The sequence below is a fragment of the Triturus cristatus genome, chromosome 1_1 (assembly GCF_964204655.1).
Source record: "Triturus cristatus chromosome 1_1, aTriCri1.1, whole genome shotgun sequence".
NCBI classification, from domain to species: domain Eukaryota; kingdom Metazoa; phylum Chordata; class Amphibia; order Caudata; family Salamandridae; genus Triturus; species Triturus cristatus.
The window spans coordinates 20040114-20067214 of record NC_140579.1 but is presented as its reverse complement, the minus strand read 5'-3'; the positions used below and the strand labels follow the sequence as shown (position 1 = coordinate 20067214).

General features: G+C 51.1%; 1 protein-coding gene across 1 annotated transcript in view; it reads left to right on the top strand.

The window, feature by feature from the left end:
* The window catches only part of LY6G6F (lymphocyte antigen 6 family member G6F), a 117836-nt gene that overhangs the window by 5633 nt on the left and 85102 nt on the right, over positions 1-27101 (top strand). The window contains exon 2 of the mRNA XM_085641385.1: positions 22108-22470. Within this exon, the coding sequence (XP_085497511.1) occupies positions 22108-22470 (363 nt within the window). The remainder of the gene's footprint in view (positions 1-22107; positions 22471-27101) is intronic.

The window sequence follows — 27101 nt, the reverse complement described above, 5'->3', positions numbered from 1 at the left end:
AGGCCTCGGAGACTCAGCAGTGGTGACGGTGGATGGCTGTCTCACCAGATTCCCTCAGGCCTCGGAGACTCAGCAGTGTTGACGGTGGATGGCTGTCTCACCAGACTCCCTCAGGCCTCGGAGACTCAGCAGTGGTCACGGTGGATGGCTGTCTCACCAGACTCCCTCAGGTCTCGGAGACTCAGCAGTGGTGGCGGTGGATGGCTGTCTCACCAGACTCCCTCAGGCCTCGGAGATTCAGCAGTGGTGACGGTGGATGGCTGTCTCACCAGACACCCTCAGGTCTCGGGAGACTCAGCAGTGGTGATGGTGGATGGCTGTCTCACCAGACTCCCTCAGGCCTCGGAGACTCAGCAGTGGTGACGGTGGATGGCTGTCTCACCAGACTCCCTCAGGCCTCGGAGACTCAGCAGTGGTGACGGTGGATGGCTGTCTCACCAGACACCCTCAGGGTCTCGGGAGACTCAGCAGTGGTGACGGTGGATGGCTGTCTCACCAGACGCCCTCAGGTCTCGGAGACTCAGCAGTGGTGACGGTGGATGGCTGTCTCACCAGACTCCCTCAGGCCTCGGAGACTCAGCAGTGGTGACGGTGGATGGCTGTCTCACCAGACACCCTCAGGTCTCGGGAGACTCAGCAGTGGTGACGGTGGATGGCTGTCTCACCAGACACCCTCAGGTCTCGGAGACTCAGCAGTGGTGACGGTGGATGGCTGTCTCACCAGACACCCTCAGGTCTCGGGAGACTCAGCAGTGGTGACGGTGGATGGCTGTCTCACCAGACGCCCTCAGGTCTCGGAGACTCAGCAGTGGTGACGGTGGATGGCTGTCTCACCAGACTCCCTCAGGCCTCGGAGACTCAGCAGTGGTGACGGTGGATGGCTGTCTCACCAGACACCCTCAGGTCTCGGGAGACTCAGCAGTGGTGACGGTGGATGGCTGTCTCACCAGACGCCCTCAGGTCTCAGAGACTCAGCAGTGGTGACGGTGGATGGCTGTCTCACCAGACTCCCTCAGGTCTCTCAGCAGTGGTGACGGTGGATGGCTGGTGGAGATGGCTGGAATATGAGCGATGTGCAGAACCAAGGCAGGTAAGGTTTTTTTTTAGGTCGAGCCTGGGCAGCGCATGCGCTGCTCTGCGATTGCATCGTTTATAGGCTCTTAATAAACGTGTATTCCATTATTCCCAGCTGACACTGGCCATTGCTATATTGGTATGTTGACAGGCTAGAACATTCTTGTTAGTATTCACAACTGTGAGCAGCAGGAGCTTAGCCCACTGAGCTATGACGCGGGTGCCAGGCTTGCAGGCTTGAAAGGAACCGAAATCATCCCGCCAATGTGTGACGTCACTCTGTCTCACCTATTTCCCCCCCCCCCCCCCCCACTGCTGTGTGTATTCAAGCGGTTCCGGAAGGCCCCCCGGGAGTCTAAGCTCTGGAACCTTCTAGAATTCAACCAGGGGTTGTGTGCGAGAATTGGGGCAGGCCGTGGAGCAGCATTTCAAAGAAGGGAACCCAGGCCCGGGAAGCAGACACGTGGATTGAGAGATGGCTGCCGAGCTCCTGTATACAACAATATATGCATCCTTCAGTGGCGCCCGAAGGGCCGTGCCTGGCCCCGCAGGGAGCAGCTCTCCCGACCGCAAGTGAGGTAAGCCCCGTGTGTATGGAGTGTAGGGCCTGTCCGTGAAGTTTCATCTCAGCCTGCTGTGTGCGTTAGGAAAGGGGGCTGCAGAGCGCTGGTGCCGTGGCGGAGGGGCGAGGCGCCCTGCTGGGCATCTTTAGGGAGGCCAGATCACAGGTCTGGTCAGGTTATTAATGCGCGCGCACTATTTCAGCTGCTGGAAGTCCTTCAAACGGGAGCAACATATTACCTAATGGTGCTTGTCTAACAAATGAATCCTTCTTAGCGTAAGTCAGGTGTTAGGGATTTTTTACTTGTTTTTGGTAGGCACGGGAGAAGGAGGTTAAGATGTACTCCCCCTTCTGTGCTTCCTCCCCACTTCCCTCCCTGATGTGCTCACCCTTGTTTGCTTCCTCCCCACTTCCCTCTGTCATGTGCTCACCCTGTGTGCTTCCTCCCACTTTCTCCGTGATGAGCTCACCCTGTGAGCTTCCTCCCCACTTCCCTCCCTGATGTGCTCACCCTTGTTTGCTTCCTCCCCACTTCCCTCTGTCATGTGCTCACCCTGTGTGCTTCCTCCCACTTTCTCCGTGATGAGCTCACCCTGTGAGCTTCCTCCCCACTTCCCTCCCTGATGTGCTCACCCTTGTTTGCTTCCTCCCCACTTCCCTCTGTCATGTGCTCACCCTGTGTGCTTCCTCCCACTTTCCTTCAACATGTCCTCACCCTGTGAGCTTCCTCCCCACTTCCCTCCCTGATGTGCTCACCCTTGTTTGCTTCCTCCCCACTTCCCTCTGTCATGTGCTCACCCTGTGTGCTTCCTCCCACTTTCTCCGTGATGAGCTCCCCCTTCTGTGCTTCCTCCCCACTTCCCTCCCTGATGTGCTCACCCTTGTTTGCTTCCTCCCCACTTCCCTCTGTCATGTGCTCACCCTGTGTGCTTCCTCCCACTTTCTCCGTGATGAGCTCACCCTGTGAGCTTCCTCCCCACTTCCCTCCCTGATGTGCTCACCCTTGTTTGCTTCCTCCCCACTTCCCTCTGTCATGTGCTCACCCTGTGTGCTTCCTCCCACTTTCCTTCAACATGTCCTCACCCTGTGTGCTTCCTCCCCACTTTCTCCGTGATGAGCTCACCCATGTGTGGTTCCTCCCCACTTCCCTCCGTCATGTGCTCACCCATGTGTGCTTCCTCCCCACTTCCCTCCGTCATGTGCTCACCCATGTGTGCTTCCTCCCCACTTCCCTCTGTCATGTGCTCACCCTGTGTGCTCCCTCCCACTTTCCTCCAACATGTCCTCACCCATGTGCACTTCCTCCCCACTTCCCTCCGTCATGTGCTCACCCATGTGTGCTTCCTCCCCACTTCCCTCCCTGATGTGCTCACCCTGTGTGCTTCCTCCCCACTTCCCTCCATGATGTGCTCACCCATGTGTGCTTCCTCCCCACTTCCCTCCATGATGTGCTCACCCATGTGTACTCTTCCCCACTTCCCTCTGTCATGTGCTCACCCTGTGTGCTCCCTCCCACTTTCCTCCAACATGTCCTCACCCATGTGCACTTCCTCCCCACTTCCCTCCGTCATGTGCTCACCCTGTGTGCTTCCTCCCCACTTCCCTCCCTGATGTGCTCACCCAGTGTGCTCACCCTGTGTGCTTACCCTGTGTGCTTCCTCCCCACTTCCCTCCATGATCTGCTCACCCATGTGTACTCTTCCCCACTTCCCTCTGTCATGTGCTCACCCTGTGTGCTTCCTCCCACTTTCCTCCAACATGTCCTCACCCATGTGTGCTTCCTCCCCACTTCCCTCGTCATGTGCTCACCCTGTGTGCTTCCTCCCCACTTCCCTCCCTGATGTTCTCATTCTGTGTGCTTCCTCCCCACTTCCCTCCATGATGTGCTCACCCATGTGTACTCCTCCCCACTTCCCTCCGTGATGTGCTCACCTTGTGTACTCCTCCCCACTTCCCTCTGTGATGTGCTCACCCTGTGTGCTTCCTCCCCACTTCCCTCCGTGATGTGCTCACCCATGTTTGCTTCCTCTCCACTTCCCTCCGTGATGTGCTCACCCTGTGTGCTTCCTCCCCACTTCCCTCCGTGATGTGCTCACCTTGGTGTGCTTCCTCCCCATTTCCCTCCGTCATGTGCTCACCCTGTGTGCTTCCTCGCCACTTCCCTCCGTGATGTGCTCACCCATGTTTGCTTCCTCTCCACTTCCCTCCGTGATGTGCTCACCTTGTGTACTCCTCCCCACTTGTCACCTGCCCTACTTTACCTACCTGTAAATAAAGACCTATTATTTTTAGCTCTCGCCTAAGGCAGCGCATGCGGAGCTCTGAGAGACATTTAGTAAGTGGCTTTTAAACGTGCTGCCACACGCTTTTGCTGGCCTACCACTTGTGTTTATGCGCGCGAGCACGCGCCCAGCCGCCAGTTCTGCCACTCACGCGCTTTTTTAAAATTTTCTTTTAGTGCGCACGCGCACACATACAACTCCAAGGCTTTGCTCCTCCCTTTTGCGCTTGCGCACACAACTCCCGCTTTCCCCCTCCCCCACTCACGTGCGCGCGGCCAATACTTGTTTAGTTAGGTTTTTTTCCCCACTTTCGCCGCACACCAAACAGAGCCTTGATGACTGCAGTGACTCGCTCAGGCTCTCGACCGGCTTCAACTTTTTAGGTACTTTCTCTGCATATACTTGTTTCTTTAGAAAGTAGTTTACTTCTGCTCTGGAGTCCGAACGGTCACTTTCCTTACAAAGAGACTCTTACTCGTGACAGAAATGAAGGTTTAAAATCACCATTCATTGGAATTAACACAGGGTGCTTTGTGTGAGCGCTGGAGGGAATGCCTCTCTACCCATCTACCGTCTTCGCAGATGTGCATCCACCTGCCCCAACAAAAGCCTGAAGATTTCCCCTTTTGGAAGATCAAAGGGTTTCCATATTGCCTGTTACCAGGGCCTCTTCACCCTCCTCCCTCTCAGTGTGCAGCAGATAATCAAACACTGCTTTTCAACCCCTGGGCTGGGTGCTACATCAGACTGTAGCAGCCCTCCCCCTCGTAGCAGTCCACGCCTGAAGAGGCAGCACTGCAGGGTCAAGCGAAGAAAGCAGCACTTCCTTGGGGTGCAAGGGGAACATTCTCGCCTTTGTTAAGTACACTTGTACTTCATTCACCCCCTAACATACACATGTGAGAGGGTGGCACATGCCGGGCACTGAGCGGACTCTCAGCCGTAAAGTTGTGCTTGTACAGGTACAGTCAACATCGTCCTGGGGCGATGACCTCACAAACCCGGCATGTAAATGATATGTTTGATGATCCGTTGTGCATGTGATGATACTTACTGTGCATCTGTCAGCGGCCTCTCCATCCGCAGTCACGGTACATGCTCCTTCGTTGCTCACGTATACACTGACTATAGTGTGTCCTTATGTGATGACCTCACAAAGCCGGCATGTAAATGATATATTTAACCCCTTGCATGCTTCTGACAGAACCACTCCGTCATGAGCCACGGGCGCCATGTGCTCATGACGGAGTGGTTCCGTCATGCTGCGGCCGTTGGCGGACGCTCCGCCCACGCGGCGCTGATTCCCCGCCTGTGCGGGCGATTAGCACAAGTGGGTAGAGTCATGACGGAACCACGCCGTCATGAGCACAGCTCGCCCGTGACTCATGACGGCGTAGTTCCGTCATGAGCATGGCGGCGCCGCAAACCCCCCAAACCCCCCCAGCGCTGCGGCGGAATTCGCGCCGCAGCGAAGGGGTTAATGATCCGTTGTGCATGTGATGAGGCTTTGTGTACATCTGTCAGCGGCCTCTCCAAATGGTGTATTTCTTGAGCCTCACTGCGCGTGATCAGGTTAACCGTACACCTATCATTACATCAGGCAGTGAGCTCACGCTCCCATTTTCAGAGTGCACGTTGCTCGTGCAGGCCCTGGCATGATGACCGTTGTAGTCTGGCATCCCAGTTCAGTGTGCAGTAAGGCTGATCAATTGTCCTTCGGGTGCCCCTGCTCATTAAAGGCACAGTATATTCATTAAACCTGGAATGTTGCTCCTGCTGTACTGTGCCTCAGGGGCGTAACACAGGCCCCCGCAGCCCCAGTAGTGCGGGGGCCCCTAAGCTCCAGGGGGCCCCCTCAGCACAGCACTCTGGCTGCAGAGCTCCTGATTGAGACCGGAGGGGGGCCCGCCACGTGCCTTGCAGGGAGGCCCCCTCGAGTTTTGCTACTGCTGTACTGTGCCTTTGAGTGAGCCATCGTAACTGTGACTCACGTCCTCCCTTAACTTGGTCTGTCTGTTACCCTGGGTAAACAAGCATTGGTAAAACCACAGTAACAACTAGAAAAGTCGCACGATGACCACGGTACCTGCTGCAGGTGCACCGCAAGCTGGCGGGTCCAATGTAGGCACTGGCAACAACCAGCCACCACCACCGGTGGTCACCCACACCGCGGTTGCACCCCTACCACCGTTTAGCAAGACCTCGGATCCGGTTACCGCCGCCCCAAGATGGAATGCGTGGGTAGGGCGCTTGAACCACTATTTTAAAGGGACTCGTGAAACCGATGGGACAGTAAAGCGATCACTACTCATCTATTATGGAGGGGCTGAGATCCATGACCTGTTCGACACGCTTCCTAACACAGGGAACGATGACGACTATGACGCAGCGGTTGCTGCGCTGAATAGACACTTTGATCCCCAGCTAAACCCTGATTTCGAAAAATGTTCGTTCCGGAGGACGTGGCAAACCGACACGGAATCCGTTGATATGTTCTACGCGCGGCTGCGCCGGCTGGCCAGCACGTGCCCATTCACGGACCAAAGAGTGGAGATAAGGGAACAGATCATCTTAGGCTGTCGTTCCAAGCTCCTACGGAAGCTGATCCTCCGGCAGCCAGGGATCTCGCTGGATGAAATCCTAGTACTCGCACGCTCTCATGAGTTATCCGACGCCAGGGCGGAAGAAATGGAAGCGGTCCTCCACGCGCCCGTGGCCACGGGATCGGGGTTCAAGAGCACACCCATCAAGGAAGAAAAGGTGGAAGTGATTCAAAGGCGGCCTGTTGCGCCTCGCCAAACCCGCACCAGGAGGGTCGTGTAGGTACTGCGGTGACAACCACCCAGCAACTGCAGTCTGCGGGGCGAAAGGGAAGGCGTGCTCCCGCTGCGAAAGAATGCATCACTATGCCAGAGTGTGCCGGGGTGGGCGATTCAGACAGCCGTCGTCGAGACCCAGGTTCGGGCCACAGCAAGTGCGCCAGGTCTCCCATGAGGACCCGCTGCCAAGCCTGGAACACCAGCCACAGTCGCAGCCCCCAATATACGAAGACGAAGATGACGAGGTGTTCGTGGTATCGTATGTCAGCAGGACAGGCTCCCGGCGAAGGCCGCCGCCCATGTGTTCAGTCTCAGTAGGAGACACGGAGATACAAGCCCTCATTGACACCGGGGCATCGGTCAATGTGATGGACTCTGATCAATATGTCACCGAAACCCCCCCTGACGCCATCCAGGGCGCGAATATACACGTATGGAGGGACGGACCCTCTTCCCCTCCGTGGCGTCATCAGCGCCACCATCGCCAGCGGGGGATACTCGACTCAGACGCAGTTCCATGTCACCGAAGGCAAGAAAGGGACCTTACTCAGTTGTCACACAGCGAAGGACCTAGGTCTGGTGTTCTTTGCAAACCAGGTTCATTACTCCCACGCCGAGGACATACTCAAGGAGTTCCCAACACTCTTCACCGGCCTGGGAATACTCAAGGGCAAGAAATTCAAATTGCACATAGACCCGTCAATATGGCCGGTAGCCCTCAGACATCGGAGGGTGCCGTTCAACCTACGCTCTCAAGTGGAAGAGGAGCTGCGGAAGCTCGAAGAGCTGGATGTCATTGAAAAAGTTTCCGGCCCCACCCCCTGGGTGTCCCCGTTGGTCGTGGCGCCCAAGCCACCGGGGGCCATCAGACTCTGTTGACATGCGGCTGCCCAACACAGCGGTGAAGAGGGAGCGGCATATCACCCCCACGATGGACGACATCGTGGCGGACCTCAACCGGCGAAATGGTTCTCGAAGCTGGACCTGAATGCCGGCTACCACCAGCTGGAGTTGGACCCGGGTAGCCGGTACATCACCACTTTTTCGACCCACGTCGGCCTCAGGAGATATAAAAGGCTCAGTTTCGGAGTCTCTTCAGCTGCTGAGGTATTCCAAAATGCGATCCGTGAGACCCTGTCCGGACTGCAAGGAGTGATTAACCTTAGCGACGATATCTTGGTCTTCTCCACCACCCTGGAGGAGCATCACTCCCACCTCAGGGCCACACTCAAGAGACTGGCAGAATCTGGGCTGACGCTACACAAAGCCAAGTGCTCTTTCTACCAGGACAGAGTGGACTTTTTTGGGTACACATTTACTCACTGAGGACCACTGGTAGACCCGAAGAAGGCTGAAGCCATCCGAGCCGCACCCACACCTCGCAGTCCCACCGAAGTAAGAAGCTTTCTTGGAATGGCCACCTACTGCGGGCGGTTCATCCCCAATCTAGCAGCCATGTCGGAGCCACTACGCGCCCTCACGCGCCACGATCACCAGTGGGAGTGGAAACCTGCGGCCAACAAGGCGTTCCAAGATATTAAAGAGGGGCTCCTCGACAAGACGATCATGGCGTACTTTCACCCCCGGAGGAGAACGGAGCTGGTTGTGGATGCCAGCCCGGTGGGCCTCGGTGCCGTCCTCCTGCAGGAACACGGTCACGAAGTGTGGAAGCCCGTTGCATATGCCAGCAAGGCCCTCACCGACACCGAGACGAGGTATGCTCAAATCGAAAGAGAAGCGCTGGCCATCAAATGGGCATGCCAGCACTTCCATCTGTATCTGTGCGGACAGGATTTCACCGTCGTAACGGACCACAAGCCCCTGCTCCCGCTGCTCACTGGACTGTCGAGGTTAGCACCGCCTAGGATCGAACGATGGGCCGTGCAGCTTCAGGCATACAAGTTTAAAGTGCTCTATCGGCCCGGGGCTCACAATCCCGCGGATTATCTGTCCCGGCACCCGGAATCAACCACACCATCCGCCTCACCGGAAGACACGTGCAGCACTGAAGCCTTTGTCAGCATGGTAACGCAGGGGGCATGCCCTAAAGCCATGACGCTAGCGGAAATCGGTCAGGCCACCCGGGAAGGCCCCACCCTCACTTGCGTCCACAGGGCACTAGACAGCAACGGATGGGCCCGCTTCATGGACGGGGCTCGTGCCCTGCGACAAGAGGTCAGCCATGCTCGCCAACAACTGTGGCAGGTCCGGAGTGAACTCAGCGTGGGGGAAAAAGGAGTCATTCTGAGGGGACATCTAATTGTGGTCCCTGAAAGCCTCCAGAAAAGAATCCTTGCGCTGGCGCATGTAGGTCAACAGGGGATGGCCAAGACCAAGGCCCGGCTCCGTGACAAGGTCTGGTTCCCGGCGATGGACTCAAAAGTAGACGAAATGGTTCGACAATGCCATGCGTGCACTATCACCGGAGGGGACCCGGCCCCAGCTCGAAGAAGCGAGTGAGATGCCGTGGACACACCTCAGCATGGACTTCGGGAGTTTCCCGGATGGCAGGCACATGCTGGTTGTGGTCAATTGCTTCTCGAAGTTCCCTGTAGTTGAAGTAATAGCATCCACTGCGTTTCCTCATGTCAAAAGGGTTCTGGACAGGGTGTTTGCAACGATGGGGCTGCCTGAAGAGGTCAAGTCGGACAATGGGCCCCCTTTCCCGGGGCGGGAATTCCAGGAATACCTTGCAAATCTGGCGATCCGACATCGGAAGATCACCCCCCTATGGCCCCAAGCAAACGGGGAGGTGGAACGACTGATGAGAACACTCAATCGAGCGCTGCGGATTGCCGTGGATAATGGGGAAGACCTGGAAGCAGCTCTAGATCAGTTCCTTGGAGTGTATCGCCAAACCCCACACAGCACCACCAAATGTGCTCCGGCTCACATCCTGTTCAAGCGAGCCCCGCGGGACATTATCCCGTCCGATCCAGGGTGGGCCCCTGCCGAGAGGGACGGGGCGGCCATTCAGGCAAGAAGAGAAGCAACGAACCGGAAAGCTAGTGAGTCCCGCAGGGCCCAAGACCCACGGGTTCGAGTTGGGGACCGAGTGGTCATCAAGGAACGGTACCCTGGATGGAAGTTCCGAACTCCCTATGAGCCTGATGTGTGGACGGTGACAGAGGTTCAAGGGACCATGATTACGGCAAGACGAGGCCACCAGGTTGTCACAAGGAATGTGTCAAGTTTCAAGTCAGTTCTGGAAACGGGCATGGATGGTGAGGAGTCCCGGCCGCAAGGCCCTCCGTCGGATGGGGGTGCCCCAGCGTCGCCAGGCGAAGGGATGTCGCCTCTGGCGGGCGGCCAGCCGGCATCTCTGGGGGATGAGGACTGTCAAAGACCAACCGATCCGGATCCAGTCACCGAGACATCATGGACTACCCCGCCGGGCAGTTCCCCGGACTCCTACACCAGAGGTCAGCGGTAAGGCCTCCGCCCTAACCCGGTACCAAGTCAGAGACTGAAAGACTATGTATATACTTCCCCGTGATGGGGTGAACTAGGGGTCTCTGAACTAAAAGAAAGGAGGGATGTAGAGAGCCACCTGGACTCTCCAAAACAATGTTGCGCTACAACACGCATCCATACACCCCTCGGGGCGGGCTCGTCCCAAGGGGATAAATAAACGTGGGCAAGACCGCACGTGGTCTTTCCAGCCCAGAGCCCACGACTGTAGTATGTGTCCTTTAATTGGTATTCTGCCCGTTAACTGCGGCCTAGGCTCGCCGCGCTACACACTCGTCACTTCACTTTGCCAAGTGCTCACAGCTGCACAAAACTGTAGCTGTTCTTTAACTACAATGAGCAAGCCCTGGAAAACGAGCCCTGCCCTGCGTGACTGCAGATCAGATGTGCTCCCCATCCCACCCCGACCAAGGGGGCCTGAATACACGCGCTCCCTCCCCTCTCACAGCTAAAGGCACCTTAGATGTGTTCCCCAGCGGAGGGCCATTCATTCAGGCTCTGAAAATAGAACATGATGAAACTGCTCTCTTAGAATCGCAGGCACAGGAAGAAGTGTTCTAAGAATGGCTGCAGGTAAAGTCAATACACTTAACAGAAAATGTTGCAAAGGAACACCATACGAGTAAAGGTACTAGCTTTAACCCCTAGCTCACCACAACCCTTACACATACTACTGCCAATAAAACGCAGATCCTACCAAAGAAAGGGACTCTACAAGTCCTTTAAAGAAGCAATGGTAAAGTCAACAGGTCTGAGCTTCACAAGATGCGGAGATACTATTTTTGTTTTAAACATTTCCTATAGCAAGAATATACAACAAAAATAAACAAGCATTGGCATAGCCAATAGTTCTCGCTTTTGGGAACTTATGTGTTTAGCCATGCAACAGTTGATGTTATTGCACCAAGGATATTGTGTTGCATAACTAAATACTTATAAGGTCCCAAAGGCGAGACCTATTGGCTATGCCAATGCTTGTTTAGTATAATCTCCATTGCGTTTATTTGATTGTGATTACTTGTTGTGATTGTTTGACCTGCCTGTTGTGGTCTTCAGTGCCGAGATACCCTTACAGGGGCAACTGGCATGCTATATCAAGTGCCAAGGTTGTGTAAAGCTGTGGCAAATCACACGTGAGGCTTTCAAGGCATTAAATTGTAGACACAGAGAGATTGAGTGATTTGCCCAGAATCACAGGATGTTGACGAAGCAGAGACTTGAAGCTAGTTCTCACCGGCTCAGAGGTCGGCAGTTTACGCGGTTCCGCTTTGAATGGGAAAAAATAGGTGCAGATACTCATTAAAATGAGATAGAGGTGTAGTGAGTGGGCGGGGCTAGGGGCTGGGCTAAGGGCAAGACATGATGATACTTAACGACTTCTATAATAGTTGCAGTACATACCAAGCACATGATAAATGTGCTTATATAAACAAAGCAGGTTAACTCATTACACAATGTGAAAGAGAAATGCGATATGTTAACATTTCCTTTTTTTTCAATAGTTGCACCTTCTTAATGCCATACTGTTAATTGCTGTTGTTTGACACAATACTATATATTTTTGAGCACGTGAGTAGGAAGAAACTGAAAATACCCCCACTTCGAACCAAAGCTCTTATGGCACCAAACAAATCATCATGTTCCTCCCCAGAGGATATCTCTGGTCTCTTCCATTGATCTATCCATTCATCCTTTCATCCTACCATTTACTTGCTGATGTTCACCATTTAACTTTTACATTCTGTCATCTACTTAGTCTTTCATCCATCATTCAGTTTTTTTACCATTCCGTCTGTCCACCCTTCATATCCAAACCTAACCATCCATTCATCTCCAAACCTAACCATTCATCCTTTCACTCATCCCTCTCTTTATCCACCCTTTCGCTCATCTATAAATCCTTTCGCTCATCTACCAAAAACCTTTTCACTCCTTTATTCCATCCACCCTTTCATCCATCCTCCTTCCCTTTCATTCATCCATGCAATCTTTCACTTATCCACTCATCATCCGCCCTTCTATCCAATCATCCACCCTCTTTCAACCATCCATCCATGCTTTCACTCATCCATCCATCTATTCATCCATTTATCTATACATCCACCCTTGCTCACTCATCCATCCGCCCACTCACTCACCCACCAACCCTCCCTACTACGTTATGTATGAATCTTGGTCGCCGAGCAGACTTGTGCACACAAAGTGCCACCCATTTTCTTTAAAATACCTCCTGAGAGTGTTTTGATTCTCTCTCGCTGTCCCTCACATGTTTCTTACAAAAAGGAGGCATACAAATGCAGGTAAACACACAAACATAAGCAGACACACAAAAGACTCGGGTATGATGAAAGCCATGTTATACTCTTCACCTACCATGGCTTATTTAATTGCCACCAGGGCCGAACTGGCCGTAGCCTGATTGCCCCTTCCAGGGGACTGACATGATTCCTGTGTTTGCACAAATGCACAGGATAGTGTGAATGTGATTGACAGCAGAGGGCTTGAACACAAAGCACAAAGTGATGGTGAGCACCCGGCATTATGCAAACGAGCCCTGCTGAATAGCTCAGCTGGGGTTCAGATCAGGGCTACAGAAGCGGCGCCTTGGCTACCAGAGACACGTTCCACTCCTGCCCACCGGCACTCACAGCCAAGGAGCCTACCTTTTCATGAGTACAGGTACTCTCCTCAGCAGTAGAGAAGTGCCGGTACTCAGAGTGATAAATCTAAGAAGTGTCGGTACTCAGAACCGGTAAGTACCGGCCCATTTAAAGCACTGATCCATAACATAACTGTGTCAAAGTCTGCAGATCAGATGTGCTCCCCATCCCACCCCGACCAAGGGGGCCTGAATACACGCGCTCCCTCCCCTCTCACAGCTAAAGGCACCTTAGATGTGTTCCCCAGCGGAGGGCCATTCATTCAGGCTCTGAAAATAGAACATGATGAAACTGCTCTCTTAGAATCGCAGGCACAGGAAGAAGTGTTCTAAGAATGGCTGCAGGTAAAGTCAATACACTTAACAGAAAATGTTGCAAAGGAACACCATACGAGTAAAGGTACTAGCTTTAACCCCTAGCTCACCACAACCCTTACACATACTACTGCCAATAAAACGCAGATCCTACCAAAGAAAGGGACTCTACAAGTCCTTTAAAGAAGCAATGGTAAAGTCAACAGGTCTGAGCTTCACAAGATGCGGAGATACTATTTTTGTTTTAAACATTTCCTATAGCAAGAATATACAACAAAAATAAACAAGCATTGGCATAGCCAATAGTCTAGGCACTAAACCTACTACCAAGTCCTGCAGTAAGCCGGGACTGCCCCATCGGGTTACCGTGAGAGACCAAGTTTGGTTACTGACTTGGAGTGTAATAGTACCTAATGTTCTGGGACAGGACAGACAGACACTGCGCAGGAAACCACAGACTTCCCAAGTCCCAGAGATACCACAGATACTGTTCACAAAGCCCTGACGTCCCCAACACCCAGCGACAAGGTCTTCTAAGGTCCCTTCCTCATCTCTGCTCATAAAATGACGTCACTTCCTTCTCGCTGCTCATAGTCCTCTTCTCTGTCTGCCCACAGAGATGCCACTCTTCCTGTTGCTCGTCCCCCAGACATGTGACTGTGATGTGCTACAAACATTAGCATCTCAGATGCACCGGCTTCTTGAAGGGACCCCTCAATATCCGGATCTGTTGGTCACCGAAGGATGTTTAAAGGAGTCACTACACTGGCGCTATTTGTTGACGCGGTTTTAAATCTTAACTTCTCCAGGTTTATTCTATTGGACGCCGTGTTTTCAGAACTTGTACAGCAGTCTGATGCCCAGAGGGCTTTGTGGCGCTGTAGAGGGACAGCGTTAATGCAGAAAGAGCTAAATGCTCTACAGAGGTCCAGGGCAGAAGATAGACAGGGCAGACAGATTCCTCTGATCCATATCATTAGATGGCTGCTTTCCTTCTGGACAAAGCAGGTGAGAGATTCAGGATCTTGGCTGTCTAGACACAAATATTGCCCTCCAAGTTTGTCTACCTGGCTCAACAGAGATCACTCTACCCACGCTACTTATGATCCTAATAAAACAGAAAAGGGGAGAGGATGTAGCCTAACAGCTAGGGCGGTCGATCTCTCACTAATTTGAGGAACCGGGTTCGTGTCTCGGCAATGACACTCAACATCCTGTGATTCTGGGCAAATCACTTAATGTCCCCTTGCCTACAAAAAAATGAATGTGTTCTTCTGTAATGCGTCTGGTGCTTGTGTAAAGCGCTCTGATACCGGATACCTTAGGGTCAAGCTCGCCCTATATAAAACTGCGGGAAAAAAGATTCCCCGAGGTAAGACATGAAGCTACCTGAGGTGCAAAAATGTAAGGCAGCTGAGTGGCGGCTTGTGTACTCACGGCAAACCATCCATAGAACTGCCCAATACATCCAATCGCTATTTTGGTCGGGCCAGAAGAATGACCACTCGACCCGATGAAGGTGTCAATACTTGTGTGAAGTGTCTCCAGCTGCTGGAAATGGTATGAGCAGCTTCCGGCACAGCCCCGTTGTGGGCATCCAGGGTAAGGCAAGATTCACTCAAAGCCTGAGATGTAAAAGTCTTGTGAAGGCGGAGGCGAGAGGCCGTACTAGGAGCTCAGGGTCTCGGACACCAAAGAAGGGGGTTGAGATTTATGGGAAGGACCTCAGACTTTGTTGGGTTGGGTTTTAAAAGGCTGGCCATCAACCCCCAACCATTGCTTCCAAGGACTAACCTGACTTTGTACCTGTACTCGCCTCCGAGCTGAGGAGGACTCGAGTGATGCTGGCGTTTATGTACAACTAGTTCTAGAAGTTATAGTGGCGAGAATTCAAGGCTTGGCAGTAGGACATACAAATGAGCAGATAAATCACGGCTTACTTCCTCAGGTGGCAGTCTCAACTTCACACTGTTTCCTCTGCCCCCCCCCTGTACTGCTTGAGGTTCCAAGGAAACTGGGCCTGTGTGAGCTCAGTGCCTCTGAAGCCTAGGCTGTCTTCTTTGTGGCCTCCTGTAGAGAGTGAAGGTGAGCTGGTCCTCCAAGAGATGGGTAGAAGAAGAGACGGTAGGATCTTCCACGCCGCGAAGAGGACACACATGGGGCTAACGCTCTACGTGTGGATGGCATCGAGTCTCCTCCCTCTTACCCTCAGTGACTGGCTGGACCAGCGGGAGCTCATCGGTGTGACGCATCCATGCAGAAGATACCCTTCTGGCCAATCAGCACACACCGGCTTCTCTCCGTCTGAGCCTACAAATGCAGGAAGAGCGCATTGTCCATGGTAAAGATGGCAGGCAAGAAACCCTAAGCATTCCTGCCCACAGCAGCCCTCAGCCTGCCCCAGGGATGGTGGTCATTCTGTGAGTTTCATCGGCCCTTCCTAACTGGCCCCCTGAACCCGTGAGGCCGAGGAACTCTAAAGCCCAGGAGGGGTTCCCTCGCAGCAGCCTCTGCAGGGCCCCATCCACCAATTATCTGCCACCTACATCTCGGGTAGCCTTAAATGTTCGATATATAACGGATCAAAAATGTGAAGTTTATGTAGATGCAGAGAATAGTTGCACATGTGGCTTGCGTTTCCAAAATGTTTATGTTCTTCTGTTAATTGTCGTCGTATTAATAGGTTAAAACCGCTTTTTATAAGATATGACATAAATCATCGTAATGAGCACTTGCACTTTTTTTGAACATGGAATTTTTGGATGTTGCATGCAACCTGGCAACATTTTTTAAAATATGCTTGGATTAGTGTCCAAGAGGTTAAGTTAGTTATCTTAGCGCTGGGGTGTTAGGGGAGCGGAGATTTTATGTATTAAATGGCGGTGAACTTGGGTACTAGCCTGGTTTACAAGCTGGGAGGGGGACAGGTTGGCATCATTTAAATTACAATTTTATTCTGTTTTTCAATGTATGGTGTAAAAACAAGTGTCTAAACGTTAATGTATTAATGTATTTATTTATAAAGTTTTATATAGCGCGAACATGATCCCGAAGGATATCAGAGCGCTTTACATTAGGATGGAAGGAAGGGTATAAATGCAATATCTACGTCAAGTAGGAGTAAAAACAGGAATGAACGCAGATTACAAGACAATTCCAACGTGGGGGGTTATACTAAACTGGTGTAAGCGGGCAACGGAAGGGGTCGCAGTATGTGGTAAAGAAAAGCGGTATCCAATGATGGCATCCTGGCAGTAGCGACAGTGTCATCAAGCCGGTGGGCCTAGGCCAATTACGGTACGAATTTATTCATCAGGAATCTTTTGACTTCCAGTTTGAACACAGTCGTTGAGGATGTTCTGCGTACTTCCGGTGGGAGAGAGTTCCATATTTTTGGGGCGGCGCCGGAGAAGGCTCGGTGACAAGTTCTCGTTTTGTTAGGGATGAGTGGTTTCAAGAGAAAAGTACTGCCGCTTCTTGAGGCTCACACATCACAGGATAGTTCAAGTTTTTGCGCAAGATACCTGGGAGTATTGAAGTGAATGGCTTTGTGCGTCAGAACGGCAATATTTAACTGAACTTGTGCTTCGTAGGGGAGCCAATTAAGAGATTTTAGGACTAGGGATATGTGCTCATTGCGTTTGGTGTCGGTAACCAGTCTAGCAGCAGCGTTCAGTGATGCCCTTAGTGGAGCCAGGGTGTATTTGGGAAGGCCACAGAGGGTAGCGCAGCATAGTCTAGCCTCGGCAAGACCAGCGCTTGGACCACCCACTTGAAATCATTAAATGAAAGGAAAGGTTTGATATTTCTGAGAGTCCTCATCAAGTGGTTCGCACCCTTACATGTATTGCTGATATGATTTTTCATATTCAGGTGCTTGTCCATGGTGACTCCTAGAGATTTGGCTGAGTCTATGATGAGAGGGGTGCAGTTGAAAGCCGTGAGGTGACTCATCCAAAGGTCTAGCTTGGGGATTTGGTTCAGAGGGGAGATGAACAGGAATTCAATTTTTGAGGTGTTGAGCAGGAGATGGTTCTCAGTTAACCAGTTTTGAGTAGACGTTAGGGTAGTGTTGAGTGAGATGATGTTTTCCGGGGATGAGATTTTCAGATAGAGTTGCGTGTCGTCCGCATACATATGGAAAAGAATGCCCGTGGAGTTTAGTGAGTTAGCTGATGGTTCCAAGAAAGGGTTGAAGAGAATAGGGGATAAAGCAGACCCATGGGGGACCCCCATGAGCACTGGAGAGGGCTGGGAGAGAGAGTGATTTGCCCTGACACTTTGAGATCTGTGGTGGAGGAAGGACGAGAACCATTGTAACACCTGTTTTGCAGAACGGCTAGGAGGTTGTCATAATTAACTGTGTCGAATGCGGAGGAAAGGTCAAGGAGGATCAGGAGGAAGGATTCGTTTTGAATGAGCATTTTTAAAATGTCATCCATAACGTGCATGACAGCCGATTCAGTGCTGTGCCCCTTCCGAAAGCCAGATTGGTGCTGGTCTAGGAGTTGGTAATTCTCTATGTGGGCACAGAGTTGTGATTGTGCGCATTTGTCTAGGAGTTTGGCTAGGGTGGGAATGTTGGAGATAGGGCGAAAGTTATTGAGGTCAGTTTTGTCAGCATTACTGTTTTTTTAGTATAGGTGATACCTGAGCTGCCTTGTGGGGATCGTGCGGGGATCGTGCCTTGTGAAAGAGAAGCGTTTACAATCCTTGTCCAGGTGCGGAAGAGTGCATTCTTGATTTCTTTGGAGATGGCCGGGGGTAACGGGTCACTGAAGTGTTTGGATGGGTTGATATTCTGGAGGATCTTGTAGATGTCTTTTTCCCTAAATGGGATAAAGGTGCCCCCGTGACGCATTGTTCTTGGTGTTCAGGGTGGTAAATCTGCACTTTTCTAAGAGGTCAAGGGGTGATGCGGCCCTGGAGGAGGGCAGTAGAGCCTTCTTAGAGGCGAGGTCAGTGGAGATGAGTCTTGATTTCTCAGTGAAGAAAGCAGCCAGCTCGTCGCGAGAGGGTGGGCTGACACCAGGGTCAGAGAGGTTTGGACCTACGACTGATTGCTGTTTGACCAATTCGAAGAGGTTCTTGGGGCGGTTAGACGCATGATCCAGTTGGTGTCTGAAGTAGTCAGCCTTAGCGCTCTTGATTTGTTTGTTGTAGAAGCTCCTAACATCTCTAAGGCGTTTTAGTTGGTCCAAGGAGGGATTTGATCTCCAGGAACGTTCACCCGCCCTAAGGTTGCGGCGTTCAGTGTTTAAGTTGTCATTGTACCACAGTTTGGATATTTTTGTTAAGGCATTTTTATGTTGGAATGGAGCAATGTCATCCATGATGTTGGAGATGGTCGAGTTGTAGGAGTCGGTGAGTGACGGCACCTCAACCAGGTCAGCTGGAGAGGAGAGAGCAGATTTGCAATGGGCAGCTAGTTCAACCGAGTTTACTGACTGGAGGTCCCTTTTCCATATCTTTGATTTCGTTGATTTAACCTTCCTCATCCGCACCTCCCTGTTAATAAAAAAAAAGGATGCAGTGGTGGTCTGACCAGTCACACGGGGTAATGGAATCCAGGGAGATGGTCTGCCCTTTCGTGATAATGAGGTCTAGAGTTTCTCCTTTAATATGGGTTAGTCGGTCACAGTGCTGAATCGGATATTGAACATTTAAGAATGATTTAAGGAAAGATACAGCATGGTCATTGGGGTTTGCCCAGTGCAGGTTGAGATCACCCAGGAAGATTTGGGACACGGTTGACTCGAGGTGATTTCCATTAGTTGCTCGATGAAGGGGAAATTGTCTCCCGGGGGTGCTAGAAGGTGTGAAGTTTGCAAACCGGAAGGTTCTTACTTGAGATGTTGAGACCAAGGTATTCACAAGAGGAAGGCGTAGAGGACTCCACGTGAGAAATCGAGAGTGTGTTCCTATGAATAGAGGCTAGGCCACCACCCAACTTCAGAGCTCTGTCTAGTCTAATTATATCATGAGTGGGAGGTACTAGGAGGTCTAGGAAAGGAATGGAAGCGGGGTTTAGCCAAGTTTCAGTGAGTATGATGATGTATCTCCTACCTATGTGCAGAAAATGCTAAATACAACATAAAATTGCACATCACACCTGGGATGTGCAATCACTCCATCTGGGACATTCACACAGATCTAGCTGCAACTTTAAAAGATGTCGGAGAAGGAAGCGTGGAGACTGGGCCAGTCCACTGGGTGGGATGGGTGCAAAGAGGTTTTCAACAGATTAGTCGAACTCTTACCATGAAGAAGATAGGAAGAAGATTTTCTGTACAGTTCTGTCAGCACAGGCCACACTTGTCAACCATGCCTGCCAGCATAGGCCATGCCTGTCACCCTGCTAGCATAGGCCATGCTTGTCAACCATGCCTGCCATCCAGCCAGCACAGGCCATGCCTGCCATCCAGGCAGCACAGGCCATGCCTGCCACCCTGCCAGCACAGGCCATGTCTGTCAATTATGCCTGCTACCCTGCCTGCATGGCCCATGCCTGTCAGCCATGCCTGCCATCAAGCCAGCACAGGCCATGCCTGCCACCCTGCTAGCACAGGCCATGCCTGCCACCCTGCTAGCACAGGCCATGCCTGCCTTCCAGCCAGCACAGGCCATGCCTGCCACCCTGCTAGCACAGGCCATGCCTGTCAATCATGCCTGCCACCCTGCCTGCACAGGCCATGCCTGTCAGCCATGCCTGCCATCCAGCCAGCACAGTCCACGCCTGTTCTATCAGGGTTAGTCCAAGTTCCCTGTGGCATTGGATTTCGGGAGATGGGGCGAGTGGTAAACGCAGACCACTGTAGATAACTGCTTCACGGCGCTACCAAAAAAAGGCCATAATCAGATGCCAGATGAACCCAATGGGTTTGAAAGGGCCGCTGCTCAGGGAGATCTGACATCCTTGCACTGAAGCTGTCACAAGCCCAGATGTGCCTAGATCTCAGCTCTAGATGGGCTGCAGTCGGAAGGGGTGTCTCCTTCTGGGCGGCCTCTTTCCATTGGAAGACACATTCCCTGCCAGCTGACTTCGGTGACTGGAGTCATATGCACACAGCACTATATTCTGGTTAAAACGTATCATAACCATTTTATCTGGCTGGGCTCCACCGCAAGGCGTGAAAGGGACACGGTCCATGGGCACCATTAGCCATTACCAAGGTGGCCAATGGCTGCAGTGAAGCCTAGCTCCAAGAAAGGCAAGGCTGGGTAAACAGGCGGTGGCTCTGAGAGGGATGATCATGGAGTCAGGGCGGCCATTGTGCGGGTCAGTGCCTTCAGTAATGTGGGGCAGGATAAGGGTATCTGTGGTTGGAGGAGGGAGAAACATTTTATCTTGCGTAGAAGGCTGACCTAGGACCAAGCAATCTTTGAAAGAAAGGCTGAGGTCAGTAGATGAGCCAAGGGTTTTAGAATTTTCAGAGACAAACCCATCTTTACACTCATAATCTGCAGCTTTCGTTCACCACCGTTGATGTGTATAGATTTAATTTTTGTGGGATTTAATTTTAGGCAGATGATGAACCTCCAAGACTAATTTTTGTGGGATTTAATTTTAGGCAGATGATTGACCTCCAAGACTAATTTTTGTGGGATTTAATTTTAGGCAGATGATGGACCTCCAAGACTGAAGTCAATGTAGCGACCGCCAGTAAGACATATATATATATATATATATATATATATATATATATATATACACATACATACATACATACATACATACATACATATACATACACACTGTACACACACATTTGCAAGGCTATGAAAAAACAGGACAGGCCAGAGATAAAAGTAACATCCTAAAGGCTTTAGTTCTACTTTTATGTCTGACCTGTCCAGGTTTTTGCTTCTCAAAATCTGATCACCCTAATCAAGACATAAGGAAGGATCGGGCATATGGATGCAACAGATCCCTAAAATGCCTAATTTGTGCCGATGGCTGCTGGACGTTGGCACTGGTACACATTTCTGGGTACCCGGATTTATTTTTCATCATCAGACTGTGACACAGATCAAGAGACAGAAAGGCATTGAGCAGGCATCTCCAACCTTTTCTGTTATGAGAGCTACGTACATTCAATGAATCCCAAGGTACTAATATTATTCGTGTTGCAATAGTGACCACATCAGACACATTTTAATAGTGGACCTCATATGTAAGACTACCAGCGGGGATCCCCTCAGTTCATCAGGCATGGCTGCTAGCAGGAGCGTAAAAAAGGCTTTGCCAATGTGGAATGCATCTACGTGCGTAATACAGGGCAGCCATAGCTGCAATGCCCCTGGCACCGAGGTAATACTATAAGAAGGAAGTCTCCCCAACGCAGCATTATTCGTCACTCAAGTATCAGCTTTAAATATATTTTAGAAATTCCAACAATCTTTCTAAAAACATCAGATTGTGAGTTCTGAAAATAGATACATTCTCTTCATGCTTTTCAATTGTTGTTTAGATATAAAATTCAGCCAAGAAAATGCTTCTAATTTAGTTGGTTGGTTTGTAAATAGGAGAGGTACTTATAGGTGGCTGACGAGCTGCCAGTAGCTCTCGAGGTACTAGTTGGTGACCCCTGCGTTAAGGAGAGGAAGTCAAGGGTGATGGAAGAAAGATGGAATCAAGACTAGGCAGACTTGGTTTTTTACCATACTTAGTATTCAGCAGCACCATGCATAAGCTCCTAACATATATTTTTAAAAAAGACATAACTTTTTTTTTTTTTTATTTTACAAATTAAGCACTGGACTTGTCCTAATCCATGGCCTGTTGCTAGGTAGAAACAAGTCACAGAGGCACTGATAACACACTACTTGAGTTTGATTTTCCTGCAGGTCACTGTGGTCCTAGAGATGTTTACAAATGTTGACAGACTTGTCACTTACCTACTGTTGTTTCCTTCCTCACTCCAGACCCTGAAAGGATTGTGTACTCCAGCTTAGGAGAGTCGCTTCTTCTCCCCTGTGAGTGGAAGCCACCCCAGACAGAACCATCTCCTGACCCCCCAAATCCTGCAGTTCCTGCCAACGACCGGCCTCCCACCCAGTGGCACTTCCTGGCTCCTTCTGGAGAGATGCACCCATTGGCAGCCTGGCTCCCCGGTGGACGGATCTACCGTGCGAGTGGCACCAGGCAGACCCGAGTGGAGCTGCGGGACAACGCTACACTGTGGGTGCAGGCTCTGCGGCTGGGGGACGCCGGGAGGTACATCTGCTTCGAATCAGACGTTGTTGGGAACAGCACATTTGTTCAGAATATTACTCTCATCATCACAGGTGGGCGATTCATGCAATGTTATTATTGATCATGGGGTTGAGGGCAATCTTATTATTGACTATGTACTTATCACACACCATAAACACCATTGCCACTTTAGCTGATAACAGGAGTTGTTATTAGCCAACTCCATGGCACACATTTTACTAAACTCCAAAGGATAGAAGCATAAGTTGAATCCACAAAGATTTGAACCTGTCGCCTGCAGGGTTCTCACCGGCCCCTGATGCACTGAGGTTTCTGACCTATAAAGAACTAAGATGTTCATTTACAAGTGGGTAGTAACCGGCCATTTACAAAACATTGTCAGAGGGCATGGCTTGGATGGCAAGGGGTCAACCGCTCCGTCATACCAGGGAGAACAACAACGATCCCGAGAGTTTGCACCAGACAAAAATGGGGCAAAAGGATATTTTCGTGCCTTGGAAGGTCTGCGGCAGAAGATGTTAGCAACGGCGAGATACCAGCACCGAAAATAACGGTAAAATTGCCGTGTTTACGCAGCAACAAGCAGCGGGTGATACAATGGTGCCTACAAAAACGAAACTGAAACCCAGAGCATGGTGAGCCCAGGACACAGGAAACTGAGCACCGCCATTGCACTCTCGCACCGTCACCCCCGTCCACCCTGCAGGTTGCGAGGCAGAGGCATAAAAGAGGCATAAGAGAGGCAGAAAAGGCAAAGAAGAAGCGGGGGACCGCTACTAATTGAGTCGGCTGAGAGGTGGTAGAGGCGGTTGTGCAGAGAGTCTGAGGGGAGGGTGGAGTCCAGAGCACCAGACCACGCGCCAGACTACGCAGCATTGCGGACCCAGAGCCGATGGATGCGGCACATGTGTGTGGATGTGCAGGTCTAAAGTACAGACCAGCGGCGGGGGATGAGTGTGTGGCACACGCCGGCACAGTGAAAACAATGCGCAAGTAAAAGACAAGCGAAACCGGCCCAGCCGCCCAGCACCGGAGGGCTTGCAACCGGTGAGCACCAGAAGAGCACCTGAAAAGGTAAAGGGTGCCGCGAAGAAGGCACCACCAACGCGTACACGACGGATACGGAGGGACAAGAGGAATGGCGGACACCTAACCTGAAGGTGAAACCAAACTCATTAATCCACGAAAAATACTCCAATGGACCAGCATGTGGTCAGTAGAACAGGTGTCTAACTGCAAAAAAGGGGGGAAAATATATATATCTAGTGTGAGGATATGCCTAACTCAACCTGAAGGGGAGGAAGGAAACACTTCCTTTTTGTTTAGTTACCCTCACACACCCTAGTGGTGTCATGCTTCATCATCGGGTCACCCCGACGCCTACAGGTCAGGGTGGGCTCAACCATAGTTTTTTTTAAAACTACAAACCCCCTAGAACAGAACTAGCATCACATGCTAGCAACGCCACAACGCCATGACATCACCCTGACTATCGGAATTGGGGCGTTGGTCTCCGATAGCATTTTTCCCACGCTACCACATAATACTTAAACACGACCCCCGGCAGTTCCACGCAAAAGCCGAGGACCGGGACCAAATAGGTTTGAAGGCTGGGCGGGACTTTAAACGGAGTAAGTACACATATGTGGTAGATCGGCATGCTCAAAACACGGAGCAATTTGGCTCTGTGGATCAGTTTTCCTAGAAGCCCTTGTAACTTTAGCTTTCCGCATTTTTCTTCCCCACCTTTTTTGCTTCACTCCTTACAACAACGGTGATTGTCACAGGGCCACCCAAACTAGCCTAACGGTCCTATGTGAAACATGTTTCCTCCGCAATGAGGGTAAGAGAGTGAATGAACTTGTATGAATGTATGGAGCCGCTTCATGAACTTTTACGAATGTATTGAGTTGCTTTAATTTACCCTTGGAATGACAGCAGCGTTCGGCTGTTTGTAGAGACTGGCACGCGGAGTTTACACTCTGGAATGTACACACACTGGCATGCAGATAGTGTCAGCATGCGAGTACAATCGCCACCACACAATAAACTGGCACATAGAAACCTTATGTTACAGATAAAGATGTGACTGGCACAAAGGGGACGAGATTGAGAACATGGATTTGCACATAATCATGGCATTTTTTATGTTTGGTCTCTACCACGCACCAAAATGGGAGGTAGCATAACAGAATTACTGATATATGCATTTATAATGTCGTGTGTTGTCTGTCTTTGTCTTCTTTTTTGTATTTCACAGATGAAGAACCACACATAACGGATACATTATCTGTTACATACACATAAGGAGCAGCTGCTCTGCCCTTTGTTCACTGACAGGATAGGGACCCCCATCTCTGTATTCCCGGGGTGGGTGACCTTTGCCCTGAAGAAAGTCCAGGACCTACACGGCCAGCCAAGGACTGAAACATGTTGGCACTAGGGTCTTAGGACCATAATACTCCCACTGACCCAATTTTTAAGATTTTTATATAACTCCGACAGACCCAAAAATAAAGGGAAACCGGGGGTCTGCCTGAGGTTTTTTATCTTTAATCCCCCTGGTCTTCACTTATCATAAGAGCTCTCAACACTATGGTTGAGCCCACCCTGACCTGTAGGCGTCGGGGTGACCCTATGATGAAGCATGACACCACTAGGGTGTGTGAGGGTAACTAAACAAAAAGGAAGTGTTTCCTTCTTCCCTTCAGGTTGAGTTAGGCATATGCTCACACTAGATATATATATATTTTCCGTCCTTTTTTTGCAGTTAGACACCTGTTCTACTGACAACATGCTGGTCCATTGGAGTATTTTTCGCGGATTAATGTTTTGACATGGGAGGTCATACTCCGACATAGGATCCTCTCAACCCTTCAGGTACGGGGAATTCTCCCCACAGCCTTATTGTATACACGAAACCGAAACCCAGCCAGACTCCAGAACCAGCGTTGAAAACAACTCCGCCATCTTTAGGGAGGAGCAGGACAGTTCGGACCATCGCGGAGGAGAAGACAGAGAGATCGCGCACAAAAGTAATACAGGGCATCCATCCAGCATCAGAGCAGGAAAGAAAACCAAGCACCCCCCCGGGCAAAGAGCAATGTGAGCACAGCGAGAGGCGTGCTGAGGGGGGTGCAAGAAATTAATCTAACAGTGGGTAGATAAAAGTGGGAGAGACGCGGAAGTGGCAGAGTGGGGGACCGGGGAAAAGGAGCTGGCGACAAAAAAAACGCGGAAAAGTGGAACCCTCGCAAGGACAGTGGGCGCTGCACAGAGACCCCTACCCACACATAATTACGCAGGAGGCAGCAGGAGACGGCAGGCGCTCCAGGTGACCACAAGAGCTGGACAGGACCACAATCCTAGGCAACCAAGCCAGGAGGACAGAGAGAGCAAACACCAAGGAGTAGGCCGGACACAGTGCGAGTCCCTAACCTCGACTGGGGAAAGTACCAACCTACATAGGCACAAGCGGACACCTGGATGCAGGAGGAAGCCCAGGAGGAAGCCAGTCAAACGGGGGGGTGGCCCAGAAGACCTGTAGTGAGAACCATGACCACAATCGCAGCAAGAAAGCAAATAGCTAACCAACAGTGGAGTCCAACCGTCCCCAGCAGTCACAAGTGAAGAGAACGCGAGCCCATAGAGCCTCAGATGGGTTAGCAAGAAGAGAGGGGAGATTTGTACTTCATCAGGAGAAGAGAGGTCTAGCGAACATGGCGGGGAACGAGGCAAGACTCCAGCATGAGCTAAAGAAAAACAAGGGCGAACCCACAATATCCGACTCACCAATCAAACAGAGACCAGACATCAACGGCACCCTAGATATGATCCTAAAAAAACTACTGACATTCATGATCTGGCCAAGACCACAAAACAGACCACAGATGCGATTCAACTGGAGCTAGCAGCGGTCAGGGCGGATATGCACACAGCTAACAATAGGCTGGCCGCGGCGGAACAAGGAATAAGTGATGTCGAAGAGATGAAAACCTGATCTAAAATCACAGCATCACTCCAGAAACAAACTGCGGAATTGGAAGACCACAACAGACGGGGGCACATAAGAATCCTAGGAGTCCCGGAGGGAGCAGAAGATAAAGCGGGCTCGTGCCTGGCCTTACTAGAAGACATGATCCCCAAAATCACAAACCTAAAATTTGACCACCAGTTCGAACTAGACAGAGCTCACAGAATCCGTACCTTCAGATCCCCAACAAGGAGTGCGGCTCGCCCAATAATCTGTAAACCACTGAGATTTCAACACATAGAGGCCATCTTCAAATTTTGCACGGAAAAATCACCAGATCACGTGGAATGGGCAGAAGCTCATCTCCACGCAGGACTATTTCAAAACCACGGTGGAAACTAGAAAAGGATCCCTGGCCTTATGGGACAAAATGAAGAAGAATAACATCCAGTTCTCGTTCGCTGGCCTGGCAAAATTCAGGATAAATGACAGAGGACGCTCCCAACTGTTCGACGATCCGAAAGAGCTGGCCAGATACCTAGAGGTCCCGACACCCCACGAAATGGCGACCTCCCAAGCAGGTACTAGCAAAATGAGAGCCTCACGGGACTGGGGGGCGGAGGGGGGTGAAGACAACCTGCTCAAGGACTCATAACGATCTACTGCAACAACTCGAGCAACCTTATTATCTATCTTGACCTCAAAATCACCTTTTACTGTAGCAAAAGA